The 24,936-nt window shown below is 31.1% G+C and overlaps 5 protein-coding genes across 6 annotated transcripts; 3 read left to right on the forward strand and 2 right to left on the reverse strand.

Annotated features, from left to right (window-relative positions):
* Positions 1-840: 840 nt before the first annotated feature.
* On the forward strand, positions 841-3,344 carry LOC124942090 (phosphoglycerate mutase-like protein AT74). The gene is made up of 2 exons (XM_047482507.1): positions 841-1,497; positions 2,673-3,344. The coding sequence occupies exons 1-2, from the start codon at positions 1,023-1,025 to the stop codon at positions 3,098-3,100; spliced, it is 903 nt and encodes a 300-aa protein (XP_047338463.1). The 5' UTR covers positions 841-1,022; the 3' UTR covers positions 3,101-3,344.
* A 1,703-nt stretch (positions 3,345-5,047) lies between these two features.
* LOC124941335 lies at positions 5,048-8,089 on the forward strand. Its single transcript, XM_047481638.1, has 3 exons — positions 5,048-5,684; positions 7,028-7,051; positions 7,496-8,089. Exons 1-3 carry the CDS (start codon positions 5,492-5,494, stop codon positions 7,813-7,815), a joined length of 537 nt encoding a protein of 178 aa, XP_047337594.1. The 5' UTR covers positions 5,048-5,491; the 3' UTR covers positions 7,816-8,089.
* Positions 8,090-8,356: 267 nt separating this feature from the next.
* Positions 8,357-13,117, reverse strand: LOC124941334 (sodium/hydrogen exchanger 1-like). Its single transcript, XM_047481637.1, has 14 exons — positions 12,881-13,117; positions 12,672-12,790; positions 12,462-12,559; positions 12,182-12,241; positions 12,048-12,094; positions 11,765-11,959; positions 11,552-11,598; positions 10,972-11,038; positions 10,500-10,600; positions 10,286-10,387; positions 9,960-10,098; positions 9,828-9,890; positions 9,627-9,719; positions 8,357-9,049 (listed from the first exon to the last, which is right to left on the reverse strand). Exons 1-14 carry the CDS (start codon positions 13,064-13,066, stop codon positions 8,690-8,692), a joined length of 1,677 nt encoding a protein of 558 aa, XP_047337593.1. The 5' UTR covers positions 13,067-13,117; the 3' UTR covers positions 8,357-8,689.
* A 4,724-nt stretch (positions 13,118-17,841) lies between these two features.
* LOC124942370 (UPF0603 protein OsI_019212, chloroplastic) lies at positions 17,842-19,099 on the forward strand. Its single transcript, XM_047482857.1, has 3 exons — positions 17,842-18,374; positions 18,470-18,662; positions 18,748-19,099. The coding sequence occupies exons 1-3, from the start codon at positions 17,961-17,963 to the stop codon at positions 18,993-18,995; spliced, it is 855 nt and encodes a 284-aa protein (XP_047338813.1). The 5' UTR covers positions 17,842-17,960; the 3' UTR covers positions 18,996-19,099.
* Positions 19,100-19,903: 804 nt separating this feature from the next.
* On the reverse strand, positions 19,904-24,600 carry LOC124942859 (transcription factor bHLH96-like). Of its 2 annotated transcripts, none has more exons than XM_047483428.1 (4): positions 24,135-24,600; positions 22,825-23,196; positions 20,393-20,504; positions 19,904-20,096 (listed from the first exon to the last, which is right to left on the reverse strand). In XM_047483428.1, the coding sequence occupies exons 1-3, from the start codon at positions 24,555-24,557 to the stop codon at positions 20,394-20,396; spliced, it is 906 nt and encodes a 301-aa protein (XP_047339384.1). In that variant the 5' UTR covers positions 24,558-24,600; the 3' UTR covers positions 19,904-20,096; position 20,393. The 2 variants fall into 2 exon arrangements, with proteins under 2 accessions (XP_047339384.1, XP_047339382.1); XM_047483426.1 differs by having other exon boundaries at positions 19,904-20,099.
* Positions 24,601-24,936: the final 336 nt, after the last annotated feature.

Below are 24,936 nucleotides of genomic sequence, written 5' to 3' on the forward strand. Positions count from 1 at the left end.
TATTTTTTAAAATATATATTATATAAATATTATATATAAATTAGTTAAAGATAATATATATAAATTATATATATATAGAGATAAAAATAAATAATATATATATTATTTATTTATTATATAAAAGATTTAATAGTTATATAAAATTTAATAATAATATATATATATATATATAATATTATATAAAAGATTTAATAATTATATAAAATTTAATAATATATATATATATATAATATTATATAAAAGCGATTTAATAATTATATATATAAATATAAAATATAAGATTAAAGATAATATATAAAAAAATAATATTTTAAACTTAAACCGTTAGGTTTAACTAAAAAGTTGACGGAAGGGCCACTAGTGACCTTTATAAAAGTTGAAGGGGCGATATGTTTCAAAAATTAGTTTGAGGGCAAAAAATGAGCGATTGAGATAGTTCGAGGACCGCCCAGGTAATTTGCCCTAATTATAATCACTGATGACACAATTTAAAAATTCGAGCCTCGTCTAATAAATATAATATAATTTTTTTTTAGAAAGAATCCCCTTAGAGGATTTTGTTCCACTCACATGAACAGACAAACTAGTTATATTTAAAAAATATATATATATATTATTGTTTTACCCTCTCTAAGGAGAAATGTTTTGAGCATAAGAGGAATTGACCTACAATATATTAATCAAACTTTGTGAATAAAATTGTATAGATATACCAAACAAATTAGGACCAAATATTTAAATTTATTAAAAACATGACCTAATCATTTTCTTAAATAAAAAAAAGGCAAGAAAACAGTTGAGGAAGAGAGAGAACTGCATGTTCCTGTCTTCCTGCACTCTTCAAATAACAGAAAATTGAAGTAATGACTAAACAAATGACCTAATTACAGAATGACAGATTCTCCGCGTTAAAGCCAACCCCCATTACTTCTTCACAAGCAACCCTTTTCATCTCTCATCATCTTCCTTCCTTTCAATTCACTTTTTCTGTATGCAAGCAAATGTAACCTGTGATACATTAGATGATGAAAAATTGTAGCTTGGATCACAGTCACTGTCACCCAAAAGCTCTTCCCAAGAGGATAATCCTTGTACGTCACGGCGAGAGCGAAGGGAACCGGGATAATTCGGCTTACACTTCTTGGCCAGACCATAACGTTCCGTTGACACAAATCGGTTTAAGCCAGGCAAGACTTGCCGGTCGACAGATCTTTCGGGTTGTATCTGAAGATGAAATGGTTAGTAATTGGAAGGTTTATTTCTATGTTTCTCCTTACGATCGGGCTCGTTCAACGCTTAGAGAGATCGGTCGTGCTTTTAATAGAGACCAGGTTATTGGTGTTCGAGAGGAATGTCGGATCAGGGAACAGGATTTTGGGAATTTTCAGGAGGAGGAGAGGATGAAAGATAGTAAGGAGACTAGACAGAGATTTGGGAGATTCTTTTATAGGTTTCCTGAAGGTGAATCGGCTGCTGATGTCTATGATCGTGTTTCTGGTAAGATCGATCATTCTTCCTTATTCATTGGATGTTCATTAGCAGCTAACATAAATTTTCAACATTTTCTTCATATTCTGAAGTTACTTACTTTGTCCTTTCTTACTTACCCTTCAATGCAATTCTCAAGAAAAAAAAACATGAAGATGACATGTTTTCTACATTAGTCATAGTTACAGGGCAGGTAAAGCTTTTTTCTGAAACACCATTTTTACAAGGTTTCTCTACCACCATCTGATCTAATCATACTACTTTGATATTGGAGAAAATAACATGAAAAGGGAAGAAAGATTAGAACAATGAAAAATCAAATCAAGAACTAGATGTTTAAATTGGCAAATGGTGTTGTTTAGTGACACTATGGCCTAGGCAATAAGAGTTTAGATGACAAAATGTCATTTTTGAATCTAATTGTGAAAGTGTTGTCCATTGTTGTCTTGGGGAGAAACAGTTTTGGAAGATCAGATTAGGCTAATGTCATCTTTATGTGTTTGTTAGTTGTCTATTGGAAGTTGTTACTGATAGCTTAGTACTTTCATGTGTAAAGATTCTCCAAATTCTTAACAAGAGTATGTTTTTTGATTTTTTTTGAATTCCAGAGTTATTTGTCTGAAATAATCTACTTACGTGTTAATAACTCATCGTTTAAGCATAACGAACAATGGATGTACAAATCAAAAAGCAAACCCTTGCAATTTCCCCCCAAAATTCAATAAACTCGCAAATCCTAGTAAATGTTCAATACAGTTTCAGTCCTTAAGTCCAAACAAACACATCCAAAATCATTCTCACACATTCAAATTTCAACAAACAATAAACCACTTCTTACCAAAAGGTACATTTAAAGATTTTCGATTTCCACTATGGATATGAATGCTCTGATTTAAAGTAGTCCTGTGGGGGCTAATGCTGGCCACCTGACTATATTCTTCCAATTACTCTTCTTTAGAGCCTTGCTTTATTTACTTTACTCCTTTTATCTATCAACCTTCAGGAGATGACTAGTAACTCTTGTCATTCCTCAATGGTTCTTTAACATCTGCCAATGATTGATTCTTTAATAAAAATACTATCATTAAAAAACTAAACAAAAATTGATTCCAACAGCCATTTTCTTGGTACTATTGTCTTAAAATTTTCTACTAGAATTCAATATGAAATCAATTTGTGTGCAGGGTTTCTCGAGTCACTATGGCGGGACATAGACATGAACAGACATCACCATGACCCGAGTAATGATCTGAACCTGGTAATAATATCACACGGCCTAGCTTCGCGTGTGTTCCTCATGAAGTGGTTCAAATGGACGGTGGAACAGTTTGAATACCTTACAAATTTTGACAATTGTGAGGTTCGCGTGATGCAGTTGGGTTTAGAAGGAGACTACAGTCTTGCAGTTCATCACTCGGATGAAGAGATGCAACAATGGGGTTTTTCCGAAGAAATGATTGCAGAACAAAAATGGAGGGCACATGCTAGCCGAGGAGATTGGAATGAACATTGTCCTTGGTTTCTAGATGCTTTTTTCGATAACTTAGGTGAATCAACTGCCTTTAGTGCTGAAGAAGAAGAAGAAGAGGAGGTTAATGATAAGGTATTATGAGATGATCATTATTTATTAAAGTTCATTGTAAGTTGAGATTCTCCAAACCTCATTTTGCCACTTGAATATTTGATGAAATTTAAGGGGAAATTGAAATATTGTTTGTTTGAGAGTATGGTAAAATAGGAGTTCAAATCTTATACATTTCATTCCATCTCAGTTTCATTCTTTAACTCATTGGATTATTGTTGTGGATTTTGAAAGTTTCTTGATGAAATTACACCCCATCTCTATGGATAATGCTTCTGATTGAGAAGGTTTTTCTAATATATTTGTGTAATAACAATTATTTTGTTGGAATACTTTTTTTTCTTCCAATTTTGATAAAATAACAATAAAAATTAATAATATAAGTGAATCATTTACATTTGTTATAGGTGAGAATTGTCCCTTCGGATTTTACAAGTGAGAATAGTTCATTAAATATGTATATTTTGAATAGGACTTTAAAATGACTTACCCTAACTAACTCAATTGAAGTTGGATATTCCTCCTCCTTGAGTTTTTAGTTTGAGCAGTTGTCCTCTCTTAGTTAAATTTTCATTAATATGAAAATGCGATGAAATGACCCTAATAATTGTCTTAATTGGGAAATAACCAGTAAAATAACCAGTGCCTAATAAAAATTACGCAAATGATCACTTCATATTTTTCGGACGAAAATACCCTGTCGCGTCACCCTAATTCGTCGAGTGTGCCGTCGCGAGACGCGACCACCATCGTGAGACTCGACCGCCATCGTGAGACTCCAACGAATTAGGGTTCCGTATTCGTTGAGTGTGTTGTCGCGTGACGAGCATGTCGTCGCGAGATGCGACAGCCATTGTGAGACTCGACCGCCATCGTGAGACTCCAACGAATTAGGGTTCTGTATTCGTTGAGTGTGTCGTCGCGAGACGCGACAGCCATCGTGAAACTCCAACGAATTAGGGTTCCGTATTCGTTGAGTCATGAGTGTGTCGTCCGTCGCGTGACGAGCGTGCCATCGTGAGACGCGACCGCCATCGTGAGACTCCAACGAATTAGAGTTCCGTCGCTGGAGATATTTTTGTCTAATATAGTGGAAATGGTCATTTCTGCAATTGGATTGTAACTTTTTTTGGTCAAGAGTTTAATCAAATCAAAACACATTCGGTATTAGAAAGGGACTAAAACCTGATTTAAAATTTTATCAATTTTATTTTTTATTTATTCATCATTTTTTACCTAACAATGTTTTATTAAATGCAATCACATCTTTTGTATAAAACTAAAACAAAATAATTTCATTTTTTTGTGTGACAATTATAAAAGATGATTATAATTATGAAATTGATTATGAAAAAATACTGATTTCCAAAAATACTCAATCCAATTAAAGTTATAAATGGTAAAACAATTTGTTAACCAATCAAACAATATCTAAAAGAATAGAGAGAACCAACTAAAAATTCATATGCTAAACAATAACATCAATCTACAAAATTTGAAAACCTAGTTAAGAAGATTCCCCTTCATGTATTGTTTCAATGTGACTCAAAACATTATAGACGGGTAGAGCAAATTGAACATGTCGAGGCAGGTAGAGCAAATTGAACATGCCGAACAAGCTAATCAAACATGAACAAAAGAATCTCTATTGAACCTTATAAATATCATGAATTTTTTCATTACCCTAAACAAGACCTTGAAATTTTTCATTACCCTAAACAAGACTATTATTTGAAAGAAAAAAATCAATAACCCAAATTCAATGCAAGATTTGGGTATGTATGAGAAAACATTGTAAGGGTCACTTAAAAGGATAAGTTTGAGCATCTAAAACAGCTGGTTTATTTAACATGGGATTGTATTGAAAATTACTATATAGATTTGAAGTTACTTTTCAACCTTATTCTAGTTTTGTAAAGAGAGGAAAGAGACAAATGGAAACATGAAGAGAGAGAGAGCATGGGCCAGGGCCAGGACCAGGACCAGGCTGCTCAGAAGGAGGCAGCTAATCTTCATCGTGGGTTGCTGACCATTGATTCAAACAACAACAATAACAAGAGCTCAACTCTTTTTGAAATGATTTTGATGGTAAAAGAAAACAAACCCTTCTTTCACTATCACTCAAAGCTGTAACCCTATATAATATAAACCAGGTCTTCTTTCCCATCTCTCTCTCTTCATCTCTCTGCAAATCTGTAAATACGTTTGTCATCACACTTTTCGGGATCTGGGTCACAATCTTCTTTCTATTCAAACCATTAAAATCGAAGATCTTGATTAGTGTTCCTCAGATTCTGTGTAGACAGGAGTAATCATACTTTTCTAGATCAAGATTTGTTCATTACAAATGCAGGAGTGAAATTGTAGTGACCCATCACTATATAAGATCTTCTTCATCGAGGATCTTGTGAATTGAAATTGATGGCTCACCACCCATCAGATCGTAGTAGTAGTAGTAGATTGTGCATTAGATTAATGCTGGTTCTGGTGGGTCTGCTTTTAGTTGTTTACATTTTGGGAAAACAAACTCAAGGACGCCTCAAAGATGCAGCTGCTTCATGCCCACCTTGTGACTGTGATTGCTCCTCAGAGAACATTTTCTCATTGCCTTTGGGTGAGTCTTCGATCTTTTCTTTTTTTCAACTGTAATTTCAGTTGCTGCTGATTTATTTAAGGATTCACTTGGGTTTTAGGTTTTGGGTTTTGGGTTCTCTCTTGATTTGAACAATTCTTCTCCAGATTCATCAATGGCTATTTGAAATCAGCATTTATTAAGCTTCCAGATACATAAATGGTCTGAAATCTGAATGGTTCACATATTTGTTTTTTTTCCACATTGTTACCATTCGGGTTGAAATTTGGACTTCATTGGTCTTTGAATTCTCCACATTTTGTCATTGTTGCTATTTCTATGTTCTTGATTTTGCTTTTCTTTTTCCTTCCTATGTACTGATCTCTGAAATGAACTTAGTTCAAAAGTTATCACTTAGTCTGATCCATATGAGTGGTGGTTATGACCAGATAGGATGAAATCTGAAGAAATCCTAAAGTATTGCTTTCCAAAGGAACTGAGGGGTTTACTTCACAAACCTAGTGACTTAGTATTTCTCCTTGCAATTCTTTTCGTACTTGATTTAGAATTTAGATTCGTCTTGCATTGGACCATGTTTTGTTTATCTTTCAAGTTTTGATTTATAATAAGAACATGTTTCTATCATGTAAAAGTAACAAGATCCCTCTTCTAGCCTAGCGGTAAAAAGAAGTGGATATCTCCAACCTCCCTGAGGTCCTGGGTTAAATAAAAAAAGAGTAACAAGTAGGCCGGAAATTTAAGCTAGATTCATAAATTTAGGTATTTTGGCTATTTCCTTGCTTATAGAAATTCCTTCCTTTTATCAACTTGAAGTTTTATATTTAATTCTCATTTAAAGCACGTAGATTGAAACGAGGGGCCATTACGGTGGATTGTTGTGCTACCTCATCATAAAAGATGTTTATATTATTTTATATTTTATTTTTGAACGGCTTTAAATCAGAGTGATCGTAGTGAGAATCGAACCTGAGACATGTAGTCTTTAGGCAAGACGCTTTGTCACTTGAACTACATTTGAGTTTCGGAGTAATAGATATGTTAGTGAAAATTTCCTTAAAAGTGAAAATGGAACTTCTTTGTTTCTATTTTTCATATGTATACCCATTTTGAGCATTTACTTCATTCCAATAATTGGTATTTGGTTACTTTTATTCCAATCATAGCTTCCTTTTTTCATTAAATTATTCGAATTCATGACCTTGAGAACATAGATACTACTGCGCTCTACGACTACCATGAGTCCATATCTTTTATGTTTCTCAAATATTCTTTTCCATCAATGCTACTTTCAGTTCTCAAATCTGATCTTTCATCAAAATCTCTTCTAACTTGGAAATAACTGTTTTTTTCTTTTGAATCTGCAGGACTTGTGAACAGCTCATATTCAGGTTAGTTCATCTCTAGTCATTGACATGCTCTTTTTTTCCTTTGGTATAAGATTGGATGATGATGGTATCTTTTTAGATCATGGTCCAGGTTAATAATTTTTAGTTTATTTAATATAAAAATCAAGAACTAAATTATTGTCCTGATGATTGTGAGTTTTCAAAAACATAATAAATTTAGATTTGTATAGATGATGATCAAGATGAAAAGTCATGACTGCGTTTCCACAAGAAAATGTCAATAAATTTCCTTGAAAAAACTTTTTTTTTTTCAAGTTTTTCATCCTTATGTAGATTTAGATGAGATAATGTTTTACAAAATAACCTAATTAGACATGTATTCATAAAATTGTTAAGTTTTCAAATCCAAACCAGTCCAGCTCCAGAAAGTGTTTCAATTCATGAAATTTGTTTTTGGCAATGCGATTAATCTTTTATTATATGCAGATGATTGTGGTAAAGACGATCCATCCATGAAGGAGGAGATGAAAAAGGACATCACTAGTTTGCTATCGGAGGAAATTCTTTTAATGAAAAACGTTACTGATGATAACTTGAGGCGGACGAATGCCTTAACAATAGATGCCATGATGACTTCGTCTCATTACCAGAAAGAAGCCGAGAAATGCAATGCTGGAATGGAAACATGCGAAGGAGCAAGAGAAATGGCCGAATCAGAGTTAACAGAAGAGCGGAAGCTTACAGCCCTTTGGGAAAGCAGAGCTCGTGAATTCGGTTGGACATCTGGAAGAAGAAGATCCTATTAATATTGTACTAAATCGCCGTTTTATTCAGATCTAGGCATTTCCTAGCCTCGTGCATGTAAAAAGAGTGTGAATATTGATTTTTCTTCACTTTCGAATGGATACCATTTGAAATTTTGTGCTATGAGATTTGTGTAGGGACGTTGATTTACATTTTAGGGACTTCAAATAGATTCTTAAAAGTGCTCGAACCTTTGTGACTCTTATGAATTTATATTACATATGAGATATAATTATAACTCTCATTGCCAACATATGTTCTATTGCTACTTTTTGTAACAGTTATGCCTGAGAATGAATGAATTGTGATATAAGTTGTGAAGTTATTAAAGTTTGAACTTCAAATTTGTAGTCTGGCTTCATTTGAAAACTCTTATGCATTCAAGAAGTTAGTATTATTATTCACAATTATGAACTCCACTTTCAATTTAGGGTCACTTATTAACTCAAGACAATCCATGCCTTTCCTTGTACTTGACTTTAGTTGTGCTATGAAATAATAATGAAAACAAAACTACCATTTCAAAAAAATACAATTTGAGAAATGGGTAAAAATGTTACCAACTACTGAGTCACACATTATTAAGCTACAAGAATGATACCATTTATTTCACTCAGATCACAAACTTGTTTTTGGGAATGAAATTACTACTACCATAAATACAATACAAAACCTTTCACTAACCCAGTTTACAAATTAATGAAATTTTCTATATATTATACACTACAGATACTGACTTTAACCCACGAGGATATCTCAAATGGGTCTTATCTAACAAACTAAAATCGTTCTGATTTAATGGGGATCATAACTGTGGGTCATGCTAGCCACCCTGGGAACAACCCGCTTACACAAAAAATAATACTAATAATGACTTCATATTTGAGCTGTAGAAGGAGAAGAAGTTTGATCTTGTGCACCTGTTGGGGAACCTGGAACAAAAGGAACAAATCCCCTTCCACCAAAAACAGGCCTCATAAACCTATCATCGAATTTCCTCCAAAAGTAATGGACTGTCGAACTTGTGTTTGTTATTAACAGCCGTAAACTGCTTCTCTTAGGTGGCGGCGGTTGTTGATTGCTTCCACCTTCATTATTGTTATTGGGATCTCCATCTTCAAGGAACAACAGTCTTAAGTCTTCCAGGCTTGTGAACTGATCAGCATCAGAAATGGATGTTTTTCCCTGTCTTGGAAGCACCTTTTCAATAAGTGGCTTTGTCATTGAACCGAAAACCTGTTCGAGGGATTACTTGGAGTTATACTAACATAATTGGGACCATTTGGAACACTCGGAATCTGTGTTTGACTAAGTTTTTGTTTCTAAACGATTAAGATGAAATATCTGACATAAAAAGTGTTTCCAGTGAGCACATTTGAAAACACTTTTTGAAATGTGTTTGACTAAGTTTTGTTTTCAAATGATCAAAGATGAAATATATGACATAAAAAGTTTTTCCAATGGAGTTTGATTAGTTTCATTTTGCTTATTTTGAGTGTCCTATACCTATGAAAAAGTGTCCCATGATAGACATAAAGTGTTGTGTTTGATTAAGTTTTGTTTTCAAACTATCCAAATGAAAATATAAGACAAGGAAAAATGTTTCCAAATGAGCCCATAAAAATACTTCTGAATTTGTGTTTGATTAAGTTATGTTTCTAAGTATCCAAATAAAATGCTAAGTTGGTATTTTGAAGAACGCTTTCAATTTTACCTATTCAAATCATTCTATGAGGGTATGATGCTCGAAAAATAAAACTAAATATCTGTGTGTTAAGGAATCAAACAGAATTTCAGAAGTAAAAAAACTTACCACAGTGCTAAACAAAACAACAGTAATAGTACTGGTGACCATTAGGGCATGCTCATGGGAAGATGTTTCATCAGAAGATGAGCTAGATGAGAACTGCAAAAAAAACATATTTTTTTATAATAAAACTCTGTAATTAGTTCGTAAATTGCAAAGTCAAGTGTACTAACAAGGGCTGCTTATAGTGCTAATTATTATATTCACCTCATTGTATGACAAAGCAATTGTAACAGCACCTCTCATTAGACCCGCCCACCATATAATGAACTGATAAAAGTTAAAACCAAACGGATTAATGAGTAAAACCAAACGGATTAAAAGCTTTAGATATCTCACCTGTCGCCTGAATGTAATTTTGTCACTTTCCCTTCTTTTAGTGCAATTGTAAATACTAGTAAGAGGGTACACAAATGCTGCCCTTCCAATCAACACTAAAGCAAACATACTTGAGCTCACGGCTATTGAAGTGCCTGCACTGGATCAACAACCATGGAAATTTCCTAATCAATCAAATAATTTCCTAATATAGATCTTAAGTCATAAATAAGGTATTTTTTTTTTTCATTTGAAAGATGGTCAACTTTGTATTAAAGAGATTTAAAGTTGCTTTTTCGCGACAAATTAGTTAATACATGAAGTAAGGAAGAGGTTATTGGAGTTACCTGGAACTGGTGGACTCCCATCTATCAACATCTAAAGCATCCATTCCCACATAGAGGAATATAAAAGTTTCTGCAATAAATGAAATTGTTGCAAAGGCGTGCCTGATAACAACAACAATAATAATCAATTTTTTAAAAGAGTTAGATCTTTCCTATCCAAAATAATAAATGGTTATACTTCAACAAAAGGAATCAAGTGAATATTCTTTCTTACTTGGTTGTTATTCGGGAACTTTCAGTAACATTATGCCATGTGTAGTGTGACATGACAATGCCACAGAAGAATATTGTCAAAATCCCACTAAGAGATAACAGCTGCAAAAATATACAAATTTAATCTGAAAAATGATCTATGAAAAGAAACATGATTCTTCTGTCATGTAAATTTCATACAAAGTTACAGCCTTTAACTTATTTTGATAATGTTGTTTCATTGTGATACATGAGAAAATATAGACATTTTATACCCAGTTATGACTCATTTTCAATTCTGGTTATCTTAAGATGATCTTTAAATTCTACACGCATCATCACACTGTTATTTAATTATATTTATCTCTAAGAAAAACTGCAAGCAACAATTCCTAAAGAAAATGGAATGGCTCGCATCTCCTGATTTCTTCATTGAACAGGGTCTTGATATTTTTGGAAAGAAAAACAAAATTGTGCAGGAATATTTTTGATACCTCAGCAATCATGTAGGATAAATAAGCCAGAAGTAGCATGATGGCCACCTCTCGATCAGTGGAATGCCTGTTAAAAAAAATACAATAGAAAATAAATATAAAATCAAAGACAGCATAAATACATGTGAAGAAAACTCGGATTCAATCAGCTCTAGCATGACATTGTCACATAAATCACGAAAATTTTGATTGCTTATTAGATATATGGACCCAATTGGAAACACTTTCTAATTTTCTTTCAGAATCTGAATCCAAATGAGAAACAAAACAAAAATATTGAATCTGTTTCTGTCTCGGACTAATTTAGTTCATTATCTTGGATTAGACACATTCAGTGTCCTTTGAAACATTTTGGCAATTGTGTCTACATTTGAAAGGTGAAAAATATCTGGTTCAAAATGAGTTTAATTGTCATTTTGCTTTTGATTAGGACAATGTATAGGACCTTTACTACCCTTTTATGATAGGTCCTTTGCTTTTGTAACTTGTAAGTGCAGTTGGACTCCATTCCAAGAAAAAACACAAGTACTTTAACATGCAACAAGGGATGAGAAGAGAAGAAGTAAACTCCGAGAAATACCTGCCAAAGTAAAGTGTCTTTATGCCATAGGCACTTAAAAGACCTACCTGAAACATGATGATCTACTGTCAGTTACAATAATATCCCCCTTTTTTTGAGACATATTAATTTTCCCAGGATGAGACTAGCACAACATTTCTTACATACAATTTGGCTTCTATTGACAAAAGTAAGAAAAATATAATCTGGACAAAGTAAGAAACAATAACTCACAGCTATTCCAAGAGCAGTGCTGGTGAAGAAAAGGTAAAGAAAGGTTCCCAACAATTTTAAAGCTGTAAAAACATCAGCATCACTGACGTTAAGCGATTGAACTGCATTGTAAAGAACAATAGAGGTAGCGTCGTTAACTACTCCCTCCCCAAAGACAGCACTGTACAGGAATGGTGTTTCATCCTGACTAAGGACCTTTTAACATGATGAAAAAAAACGAAAAAGAAAATTAGTTTGAGGCAACAAATTACATTATGACTTAGATTTTGATGAAATTTACTACCTGTAATGTACAAACTGAATCTGTAGCTGATAATATGGCACCAATAGCTGTAAAAGTGACTAATGTTAAAAAAAGAGAGGAAATATAAAGCATGAAAATATATATCCAACATAACACTGATAAATATATGTCACCTAAATATTCTTTGATACCAAAGGATGTAAGTCCGATCTTCTTGAACAGGAAATAGGCACCTAAAGGTTTCCATAAGTGTAGAGATTATGTTAGATTCTTTCGCATTTTGCACAATAAACAAAGATTATGCTTTCATTTTGTAACAAGACTACTTGACAATGTAATGATAAGCTTTGTTAAAGTTTAAGTTCTCTCGTCCATAGAAATTATTACAACCCAATAAAATACCTACACAAATTCAAATCACCGATGATCACACATTTTTGTGCTCTGATTTACCTATGGATATAAGGATGAAAGATATTAGGGTACCAAACACTCCAAACATCAATATAATGGAGAAGTTCTTGAAGAATTGCTTCTTCTTGACCTGAAACCTATAAGCCAAATAAGCCAAATTTCCATATATTAGCTAACAATCGAAATCAATTGAATTCCAACTCCCCCAATATTCAAATTCCAATTACAGACATATAGAAAGAGAAATACCCAGCATTGAAAATGATAGGTGGAAGAACATAAATGAAGAAAAGCTCTTCACTAAATACAAGAAACTGCGAACTTCGACCTCCATTCACCAACAAAACCACTCCCCCTGAAGCCAAACCCTAATTTCCCCCCCAACCCATAAAAATACACAAACCATTAGAGATCACAAATAATGTACAAACGCAAAAGCAAACGCCTTTAATACTAACCAGAAAGAGGGCCGTGATAGATTCGTTAGCCCATCGATTCTCCTCGATTAGATGTCCGATAACGATTGATGCGCAAAGTAGAGTGACGAACAATGAAACTGCAATCACAGTACTGGCGTCAAGGATTGAAGTTGAAACTGTCCTGTTGCTGGAGATAAACGCTTTTATTGCTTCCGATACGGCCATTTTTCTTTCCTATCTTGATAATGCATTCGAATGGATGTAATTATAACATGTATGCATTGAAAGAGAAAATTGAAAGTGAAGGATTTCATTGAAGATGAGCGATTTGCAGAGAGGGAAAATGAAGACTAGTAGTTGTAATTGGTAGTTGAAGCTTTTCCTGTTGCAGCCTCAATTCTCAAACTTTGAATTTTGAATAGTAAACTTATAATAAGACTTTTAACTATTTAATTGTTTTAACATTCACCCTTGAACTATATATATATTTTTTAAAACGCGGTTTCTCTTATTCTCAGGAGTGCAATTAATTCTCGTGGGTTGCTTTCTTATTCTCAGGAGTGCAATTAATTCCCGTGGGTTAAGCACATAAGTCGTACACACATTTAACCATTTGATCACACCACGATTTCGAACTCAAAACCTCGTGGACCTAAATAAAACTCATAAATATCCACCAAACTATTTAATTCATTTTCTTTATGATATTGGCTTCTAAACTATATAAATAATAATATTTAAAACGTCTCAAATTGAAAAACATTTTATTTAGGCCAAATATAGAGTTATTCAAATAATTTAAATAATTCAATTAATTGATTTTTATGTTTTTGGTTAATATGAAAAAATGTTTGATTTTTTATTATATTAATATTATTGTATTTGATTTTGATTAATTATTTTAAAATTAATTTAAAATATATTCAATATGATGATTGAACATATAAGGTCGAATAATCAAACCGACTCAATATCTAGGAGATTAGGAATGGACGAATTAAAACCATCTCAATCGGAACCATTCAAATCGAAAATCGTGGAGCGAATAATGATTGTCATCCTTAGTCTTGATTGAGTATAACAGACCTAATATGACTGTTTTTAAATTTATTCACAAGAAAAATGGACACAAATCAATTTCTAATCACCTAATTTGAAATTTGTTCAATTTAAGTGTTTCCATGAAAAGATGAAAAAACATTTAGACAATTATTCTATGTTTAACTTTGAAAGCAATTAATGAAATAAAAAAATATTAATTTGAGTAACTAACAAATTTTTATTGGTTACAAGTTACAACATTTATGGTTGCAGAGTACCTGATTCCTACCTCGAAAACATGGCCGTTAGTTGGATCTCAATTTTTTTTTATAAGGTTTACTAGATAGAATAATAAATAGACCAGCCTATTTCGGGAAAAAAAAACAGTAATAACAAATGTCATATGTTTTATTATATAGTTTATTGTCCTTTCAAAAAATAAATTAATGGTGTTTAAGCTGCCATCGCATATAGTAGGGCCCATCCCACGTGACAGATCTAGTCAATTTAGTAAAATTAATATGTATATGAATTCACAATTTCATAAATACTGCTTTTAATGGAAGTAACAAAAAATAAATATAAACAATTAATTTTCATAATATCTTGCCATTGGGGATGGTTTAATGAACTTATTTCACGAGATTAGGCATGACAGTGGGCCTCAACGCCATGTTACTATAAGAAACCGATAGATGGGTTGAGTATTTAATTTGAATTTTGGTTCGATACAATTTCGGGGTCAGAATGTATAATTAAGTCAGATCGTGAATTAACACGTTTGTAAACATGAAATGATTAAAAATAAAATTAAAAATAATATAGATATATTTCGAACACTTGTTATAATTTGTGGCATGCTTTAAGGTATGACATCAGGGAATTTGGTTTAAAAACTGTCACAAGATTGGGTATTATTCTTGGGATCGAAAGACCTATTAAGATCTTTTATGGCAATATTTCAGTCGTTCTATATTCTAACAATAATAGGAGTTCGTTCTCAAAAAAAAAAAAAAAAAAAAAAAACAATAATAGGAGTTCGTTCAAGTCAAAACATATTGATATTAAGTTTCTATGTGTGGAGGAAATGGTAAAAAGTGGTCAGATTTGCATTGAACACTTATGAACAAAATATATGTTAGCAGATCCCTAATTAAAGGTGTTACACTTATGGTATTTTATGAGCATACTGCTCATATGGCTGTATTACATATTGAGGGCGCTTCACTCTAGTGGGAATATTGGCTACTTTTGGGTTTGTATGGTACTTTTCTGAGTAGAAATAAAGTTTTGTTTTTTTATGACACTTTATACAATATGTTTAAGGAAATGACGATCTCATAAAGTTTGGATCAGAGAAAATTGACATATTTTTTATTAATGTAATTTTCTCTCTACATGTTCTATAACTGATCTATGTCGTTTGATTATAGTAATATTTGTGATTATTGTTAGTTTAAACATTAATAAGGCAAATGTTTCTTTAGTCTTATATTACTGTGATTAATACATCAGATAGTGATAAACCCTCAAGTATAATGACTGATAAATTGAGTTCATGGGAAATAATATGTTCATTTTAGATATATATCAATATTCCTTAATTTTTTTTTACTAAAAATAATCATCACCTACTCAAAACTATCGATAATTATTTTTTTTTTCTCTTTCTAAGATTTTTTAAAACACATCATTCGAACACGGCCTTAATTTTAAGAGAGATGGTGTCTGTGTTTTTAAAGTTTTGAAATGAACTAGGGTATATATATTGCTAATAATTAAACAATAAAATTATCCAATCGAATTATTTACCTTAACAATAATATTGTTCATTCATTTGTCATTTTAGGTTAGTTTTAGTTAATTGTCAATACTCTGCTGTTAATTAAACAGGCTTAGGCTATTAAAGTTGAATTTTATTATAATATTATTTTTTATTTTTCTAAATAGACATTAAAGGTTAATTAAGCAATTAATATTTAATTATAATTTAAATTAAAATTTACCGTTAATTCTGGTTTGAATTGATGGTGCATTTCATTTGATTGGTATACTTATATTTTTTTTTTTTATTCATTAATGAAAATAATTTAATTCAAATCATAGTTGTAACTATTTAAAATGTTATTATATAAAGTATTAAGAAATTGATACATAATAATAAAATAGCTAACAATCAAACCAAGTAAAATACAATTCATAATCCTAAATGACCTGAGAACTTGTAGTCCATTCTATATGGGCTTATAGTTAAGGTCACTAACGTGTAACGTTCTAGGCACACAACAATGATACTAAAATTTAACCCTTTATTAAAACATCAATGAATATTAGGTAAAAACAATTATGCACAATTGTTACAAAATAGAAGAAAATAAGTTAAGAATATGAAATTTCATAAAAACGGACAACCTATTATTATCGTTTGAAGCTAAAAACATTAATGAATGTGGTGTAAAATATTTAGCCACACTTGGTGTAAAAATAAAATATATTATAAAACTTAAAAAATATGAAATTTTAAAATAAATTGACAAGTAATAAATGCCGACTAAACTCAAAGAAGGAAATACCGACCAAATCTTTTTACCTTAGACCTTGTTCTCTTTAGGTTTTTTAAAAAATTCATCCAAAATCAGTTTTCTAATCAATCACTTCTCAACAATCACATCACTCATTTCATTAACCAAAATACTAAAATATCCTCTATTTTAAATTATTATTTTATATTTTATTCATATATATCAATACCCTTTAAGTCTTTTTACCAAAAATAATCATCACCTCCTCAAAATCATCACCAATCATTACTTTTTTTCCCTCTCTAGGTTTTTTTCAAAAACCCCAATCCGAACAAGGCCTTAGTATTTAATGGGTAATATTTTTTTTCTTCTCTTTTTTTGGTAAATGTAAGAAGCTAGACCTCACAATCATAAATTTTGTTTTCATTAGATTTTATGGTTTAAATTAACAATTAGTTTACTCAATTTAACTAATTAATATTTTAACATGAAAATTAGCTTTGATTAGATATCTTCTTTATTATATGATTAGTTGATTAGGTTAAACCTCAATTCAAATCTAGTTTTTGATTAAAAAATGTTTTGAAATATAAATTAATTATACTTATATTTATTTTTATCTTTAAAAAGAATTCATTCAATATGATATAAATTAAAAAAAAATAATATAAAAAAAAGAGTGTCCAAAAAGTGTCACCAAACTCACAAATACACAAAGATATTAATTTTTTTGATACACAACAATGGAAATATAAGCCAAAATTTTTACCATCATTAACGAGTTCGGAGATTTTCACAAAGACTAATGAGTTTAACAACTTCCTTTATCGATTTTTATGAAAAGACCACTCCTATTGTCATAATAATAACGTTGTGAAGTAAACGTACATCAGTTATCAGTTGACTGCAATTATTGGACGTCATATTGTTCCTTTCGAGTCAAATGATAATACCATGATATAAGAACTCATAGACTCAATCCAATCGAGCTCGCAGTTTTTATCAATATTTCTATTAACCGACGATTGACTTATGTATCACCCACTTAATGTCAATCATATTTCAAAATATGTTTCAAATCGCACTCAATATTTTGCCATATAAAACAAGAATGCTTGTCGCCACCTTCTCACAACACATTTGATAACGATTAACCATTATACATTATTTTTTCATTATCAATCACTCATCGAGGAAACGAAATACACATTCTACACCGACTAACATGTGTATATATAATCTCTGTAAAGTGTTGTCAAATGTGCCATAATTTGGAATAAAGGCATATTTTGAGGGTTGAATTATGCTTGAAATAAAACTTTTGGGGAAGTTTTAAATAATTTCTCTTATGTGAATGATAGTGGCGCTAAATGAATTCAACCCCACCAATCAATCCATATAGAAAACAAATTCAAACCACTCAAAAATTTCAAGATAATTTTCCATTTTTCTTATCTCTGCAACTCCAATGGTGGTTTCTCTTCTCCTTCTCGGATCACCCATCTCCCACTACTCTTAATCAGTTCCTATCTCTTCCACCCATCTTCTTCTCCCCCATGGAAACAATCTTCTCTCCTCATTCTCTCTGTTCTCTCCCAAAACCCTATTTCTCTCCAACCCTCCAACCCAGATTCAATCCCACAAAACCCATTTCTTCTCTCCTCAAGAAACGATCGATTCAAGTATCAAATCAGCCATCTATTTCAATACCCAGAAATTGGGTAACGTTTATAAACCAAGGATTAGCAGCAATTGCTCTGTCCCTTGCACTTAATCTCTGTCCAATCTCTGAACCTGCATTAGCGTCTGAGTTTGATGTCATCAATGAAGGCCCTCCTAAAGATACTTACGTTGTAGATGATGCCGGAGTTTTAAGCCGGTTAACAAGATCTGATTTGAAACGACTGTTATCTGATTTGGAATCAAGAAAGAACTTCCGTATCAATTTCATCACTGTCCGCAAGCTGACTGTGAGTTAGTAGTAATCAAAATCTGTTTTGGGTTCAGTCTTTTAATGTTCATAGATTCATAGATTCATAGATTGATAGATTTCCCACAATTGTAGAGTAAAGCTGATGCTTTTGAATATGCTGATCAAGTATTAGAACGTTGGTATCCATCTCTTGAAGATGGAAACAATAAAGGAATTGTTGTTCTTGTAACTAGTCAGAAAGAAGGTGCTGTAACAGGTGGTCCTGAGTTTATCAAAGCCGTTGGCGATGCAATTCTTGATGCTACTGTTTCTGAGAATCTACCCGGTAAAGAGAATCGTCTTATGTTGTTGAATTCGAAACTGTGAGTCTCTGACTAAGCTTGTTGTTGTTTGAATTTGTAAAATTGCAGTTTTAGCAACTGAAGAGAAGTATAATGAAGCGGTTTATACGACAGCTAAACGATTGGTGGCTGCCATTGATGGGCTTCCTGATCCGGGAGGTCCTCAGTTTAAGGATAACAAAAGGGAATCGAATTTTAAGTCAAAGGAAGAGACTGATGAGAAGAGGGGACAGTTTACTACTGTTGTTGGAGGGCTTTTGGTTATTGCATTTGTTGTTCCAATGGCACAATACTATGCTTATGTATCTAAGAAATGATTTTTTTTCTTTGGTTCTTATGAAATATGTGACATGTAGAGATAACAATCGATTGATGTTCGTCGATCGGATAAAATGAAATCGTTTATACTTTATATTTTCAATGTCGTAGTAATCACATTTGAATTTTCAGGTTAGTTGATGCTGATTTGAAATGGTTAATTCTGTTCTAGGTGAGTTTGGTGATACTTAAATCACTTGTGTTTTTGTATTGTTTTTATCGCAAAAAATGTTAGTATTATGATTAGTTATGGTTAGATTTGTCATATACTCTTATGCATGTTGAAATGATGTCTCATGTTCTTTTGCATTATCATGGGGTGACGGTATTTGAAATTTTCTTTGGAATATGACTAAAAGTTAGTATGTGATGTATGAGTCTCTCGATAGTTTCTGGAAAGATTTGATGGAGACAACATATATGACGAGTCTGAATCGTTGAGTTACTATATTCATATTATCTTTTGGTAAACTATTTGGCTATTGATTATATAATTCATAACGTTATTATTATAACATTATGTGAAATATATTATGAAAAGTTTGTGGAGTTGATTGAAAAACTCATCATTCTTTTTAAAAACATTTGTTTACCGTTAAATTTGTTAATTTTTTTGGTGTCCGTTGACTTAAGACTTTGTTTTTCTCCCTTCATTGTCTTTCATGTAAATTAGAAAATTTATTTTTTAATATTTTATGAACATTTAATATATATCATATCACATTATTTTTTTTAGAATAAAAAGAGAATTACTATCATCGTATTAACTTTGATATCAAACTGTTTCCTAAAATTGAAAAAAAATATATAATTATTGACAAGAATATTAAATTACAACTACTTATTTATGAATAAAAAAAAACTTACTACAAAACCTTAGGGTTTTAATCATGTATCATCTCCATAAATAGATATAACGACATTTAACCTCACAATATTATAGAAAATCCTTCTCTATATAACAAATTCACAAGCGAAGAAAAAGTGACTACTCATCGCGAAATCATTATTTGATGAAAATTGAACTTCTTTGTTGCCCAGCTAGTGTAACTCGTTGCAACCCACCGCTACTCCATCACGGGCAATGCGACCCCAATGCCCTACTAAGATGTTAATCATTCATTTTTAATAACACAATTCATAATTAAACATATTTACTTAAAAAATTGATTTATTAAAGAATAAACAAGTCAATATACCCCCATTATACTTAAACAAAGTGTTTTGACATATTGTTGTTGAAAACAATCTCAGTCTCAAAAACAAATATTTCATGTGTCTCCAAAAGCTAATAGAATCATTTCATAAGAGCAAAAATGTCCCTAAAAAAACTGTCAATTAAAACAGATTTTGAAGATGTTAATAAATGGGATCAAGATCTAGCCTAGCTGCTTACATTAAATTATGGAAGCTTCTTCATCTTCATGAATCTTACTACTGAGGATCTGACTTACAGCACTTACTATTTCATCCACTGAACCCTTACCCACTTGACAATCATCTTCTACCTGCAAACATTTACAATTTTAATCTAATTTCATTAAAATATACTAAGTTTAATGACTATTCCATACATGTTCAAATGATCATAAACACCTTGAGGCTTGCACAATTCAAATAAGTATCTATGCTTGCTGAGAAACTTGTTAGTTCATCATAGTGCAAAATCTTTTCTTCGCGGTGATGAGAAAGTTATTTGCGTTAATATTCATCGATATTTAGGATAGAATGTGATATAAACATGATTTTGGGAGACATAGATATCATCGTATCATATTTGTCACTTCACAATCAATGGATAATTAACCGATAACTTAGCCGAAAGGATGTCCTTACAGAAGGCCATGAGGCTCCCGATTTTGTAAAAGAAAGTTGTATTGTTCAAGAAGAGTCCCACTACGACATAATTCAAGAGTTAATAAACGATTTTAACAACTAAATGAACTAGTATAGAGACACTCAAACATACTCTAAAGATGAATCCACTTAAGAACCCTAGATGTGTTATCAAGTGGTTAGAATGAATTATGAATGAATTTGAATGTATTATTTCATGCATGGATGTGTTTCTAACTAAATTTTATTTTATAATAGGTAATAAATATAAAAGCAAAGTAGACCTTATGGAGTATGTCAAGATGCTATTTTTTAGTTTTTGAGAATATCTTTTTATGTAAATGATTATTAGTTGACAAGTTTATTTAAGTTGTTTAGGTATTAATAATTTTGATATTATAAATTTTGGATTAATAAAAAAAAATTTAGTATTTCTTGGTTTCATCCTTTTAAAAAAGGATTGGTATTTCTTAGAATTTCAACACTTTGATATAATTAATTAATTATTATTTGAAAATTTTGAATTGCAAATAGGTAGGTAATAAAGAATAAAATTTGAAAAAAGAGTATTAAATTTTTATTTAGAAAAACACCTTTATGGTAGTTTATTTGAGCTTAATGACCTTATTGACCTTATCAAATTAATTATCCTAGCCTCAACTTTAGGCAATTTTAGTAAAAATAAAAATTTAGGATATATGTTTTTTAGATTAAAATATTTTTTTTCCTCTAAACTAACTTAGTGGTGGTTGAACTCATAAAAAACATACATGTTATTACTAAATTTTTTTGTTTACTATGATATTAATGAAATTCTCATTAAATATATATATATATATATATATATATTTTTCTTAGAATAACTAGATTATTTCAAAAAATTCCACACCAAACATTGGTACACCAGTATTTTATCCTCAATTATTCATGTGATCAAACTATTAATAAAAAAAAACATAAATATCGTACCTTTATCTTTTTGAATAATACTTTAAAATATCAGTTATTAAAAATCAAATAAATTAGATATACTGTTTTTTTCTTCTTCTATGGGCTATCTTTCACGTTGACAAGATTGAGTTTGCATGTATCCCTATTTGAAAACAATATTGTATCGAAGAAGCTGATTTTAATGAGAAAACAAAAACCTAATTTTTTTTTAAATTCTATTTTGAATGTTTAAATGAGATAAAATTTTAAATATAAGTTAATCATATATTAATAAATTTGCTTACATCCCCTCTTCTAGTCTAGTGACAATAAGAGACGATATTAACCCTAATTTTTTGGGTTTGAGTCTGTCATGTGACAAGTTCTGCGTCTGGTTAAGTGTGTTTGCGGACTACATATTTAATTTGTTGTCCAATTTTTTTCTCCTAAATTTGTTTAGGTTTTTTTATACCTTTCAAATTTCAATTCCAGAACTAACAAAATATTTCTAGAGGGTACATTTGAAAAGTATTTTCTCTATCAAGGTTTACCTCAATTCAACATTAAGATATATTTTCAGCCTCACCAAAGTCCTATGTTTGAGCCCGTTAAAAAACAAATTATGGGTATATTAAATGGTTAAGTGTGTTTGCGTGTTATGTATTTAACCCTTATGATTAATCGTACTCCAAAACATTTTAAAAGTATATATATATATATACTTACAAAAATTGTTTCTAAGACAAATTGTCCACCTTTTATGGTTAAAATATAACTTCAGCTCTAATTAAAAAAAATTTATCAAACAAAATATTAGTTTTTTTTTTTTGTCAGAAAAAATAATAAAAACCTAGATCAAAGAACCTACTTGTCCTTTCAAAATACGATTAAAGAAGAAAGTTGCAGGCTTGCAGTTATAAGATGATGTAAACAATATAATAACTTTGATACTTTTTTATGGAATAGCAAAAAAAAAAAAATACCACCTAAAAGTTAATAATTATTTTCTATTTATATCATTTAAATACTCGAAAAAATAAAAAGTAAGAGAGAGAGACATACCTTTACGTTAAGAGAGTATAGGACAGTCTGATCAATTGTGGTAACATTGAGATGAAGAATACTGAACCGGAGTCTTTGTAAACCGGAAACCATTTTCAGTAACTGTCTAGGCCGTTTCTTAGACCGGATTCTCAAGTTTGCATGATTTTCTACAACCGTCACTTCTACATCGTCTAATTCTCCGATGGGTTCGGTGTCCATTGCCGGTTCGGAAATTGAACCGGCCGAGTTTCCTGCAGAGGAGGACGAACCGGTGATGTGGTGATCAACCGGTTCATAGTTCATCTTTTTCTTCCCGTTGAGAAATTGTAGACGATGTTCTAGCTCCTTGACGTAGTTAATTGCTCCTCCAATTATAGAGGCTTGATCACTCTAAATATATACAGAAAAAGTAAGTAATTGGAGTCGAAAATGAAAAAAAAATCGAAATTTATCGTTCCTTCTATGTATCGATCTTCTTAAATTTTAAACTATCGATTTTTTAGATTTGTGTGTGTTGTTGTTTGATTTAATAATTATCATTGAATTATAACAATTTGAGTCTTGATTTTGTATTTGTAGTTTTGTTTTTATGAATTTATTCCAATAAGTGTTATTACTTGCTTGTAATGAATTATGTCATATTTGTGATCTTAATTTATTTACTAATAATTTATTAAATATAGTTACTTTTAATAAACAAATATATGAAATAATAATAATAACAAAATTTAATATTTTAGTAAATAACAATAACAAAGATCATAAGTTAAACTAAGAACTTGTTTTCTTTAATTAATCATAATTAAATATCACGTATTTCTCTTAATTTTTTAACCAATATACTAAAATACTGTCAATTTAATAAAAAATAATCTTCAATTTTGTTTTATCATGAAACATTAACATTCACCTCCTCAAAACCATAGTAAGTTAGTAACTTAACATTTTTTCAAATAAATCAGATTTATTTTAAAAATCCCAAACGGAACAAGCTTTTACATAAAAAAATAAAATAAAAAACAACTATGTATATACATAAGTATGATTTATTACTAGTTTATGGGTTAAGCTTATTTTCAAACAATTTTATTCCAAATACAACATGAAATACATTTTTTTGACAAAAACTAGAGGATGTTTTTATGATGATAAAATGTAAAATTAAATTATGGGTTAATAGTATTTAGGTATGAATAAAAGATAATTACACTTAATTTCTTATTATAATTAATTTTTCAAATGATAATTCCTATCCCTATCAAGATTTCTTCAAAAACATGAGTAAGTAAGTGTGAGTGAGTGTGTGAGAGAGAGTATATAATATGTACCCTATGAACATAGGAGTCCGGCATAAGTTGTCGGAGTGCAGAAAGATAATTGTTCATTTGTTTCCTCCTATTACGCTCCACAGTAATGTGTGTCATTCTCTGTTTCTCTATCTCTTCCTTATTCTTTCTATTCCTCTGCCGGCGCCGGCGTGGTTTTACCGGCGGCACATCTCCGGCGGTATCGGCGGCTGGTTTTGGATCTTCGATTAGCAAAGGTGGAAGAGAAGGAGGAGGAGGGGATGATAATGTCGATGTTGAGTTCCAATAATGGTTTGTTTGGTTTTCCAACAAATCGAACCAATTTTCATTCTCATTGTTTTCAAGATTCTCTTCCATTCCATACCCAAATTCAAACATGTTGTAGATTTCTCTTCCGTTGTATTCAAACAGGTCCTGATGAGACACCCCAGCTTCTAACGCCATTGTTTCTTCTCTCTCTTCTCTTCTTTCTCTTCTCTCTCACACACATACATATACAAAAGCATTGGTCAGTCTATAATTGTTGGATTCTTATATAATGCTAGTTTTATTTATTTTTTCTTTTAAATATAAAAAGTTAACCTATATATCCACATTATATTTACTCAAAAAAATTATTTTTATTTTATTTTATTCCACTTTTTTTTTTTTTAATATATAACCCGAAAACACATTTTACCAATTTAACTAAATAAATGAACAGAGTTGCCTCCGAGTTTTGGGCTGCCCCAGCCTTCGATAGAAAAAATATCGATATTTTTGTTGTTACCCTATGTATAATTTATAAAATTGATAAAAAAAATTAATTTTTAGTAAGATTTGA

Source organism: Impatiens glandulifera, chromosome 6 (assembly GCF_907164915.1).
Source record: "Impatiens glandulifera chromosome 6, dImpGla2.1, whole genome shotgun sequence".
In the NCBI taxonomy this organism is placed as follows: Eukaryota; Viridiplantae; Streptophyta; class Magnoliopsida; order Ericales; family Balsaminaceae; genus Impatiens; species Impatiens glandulifera.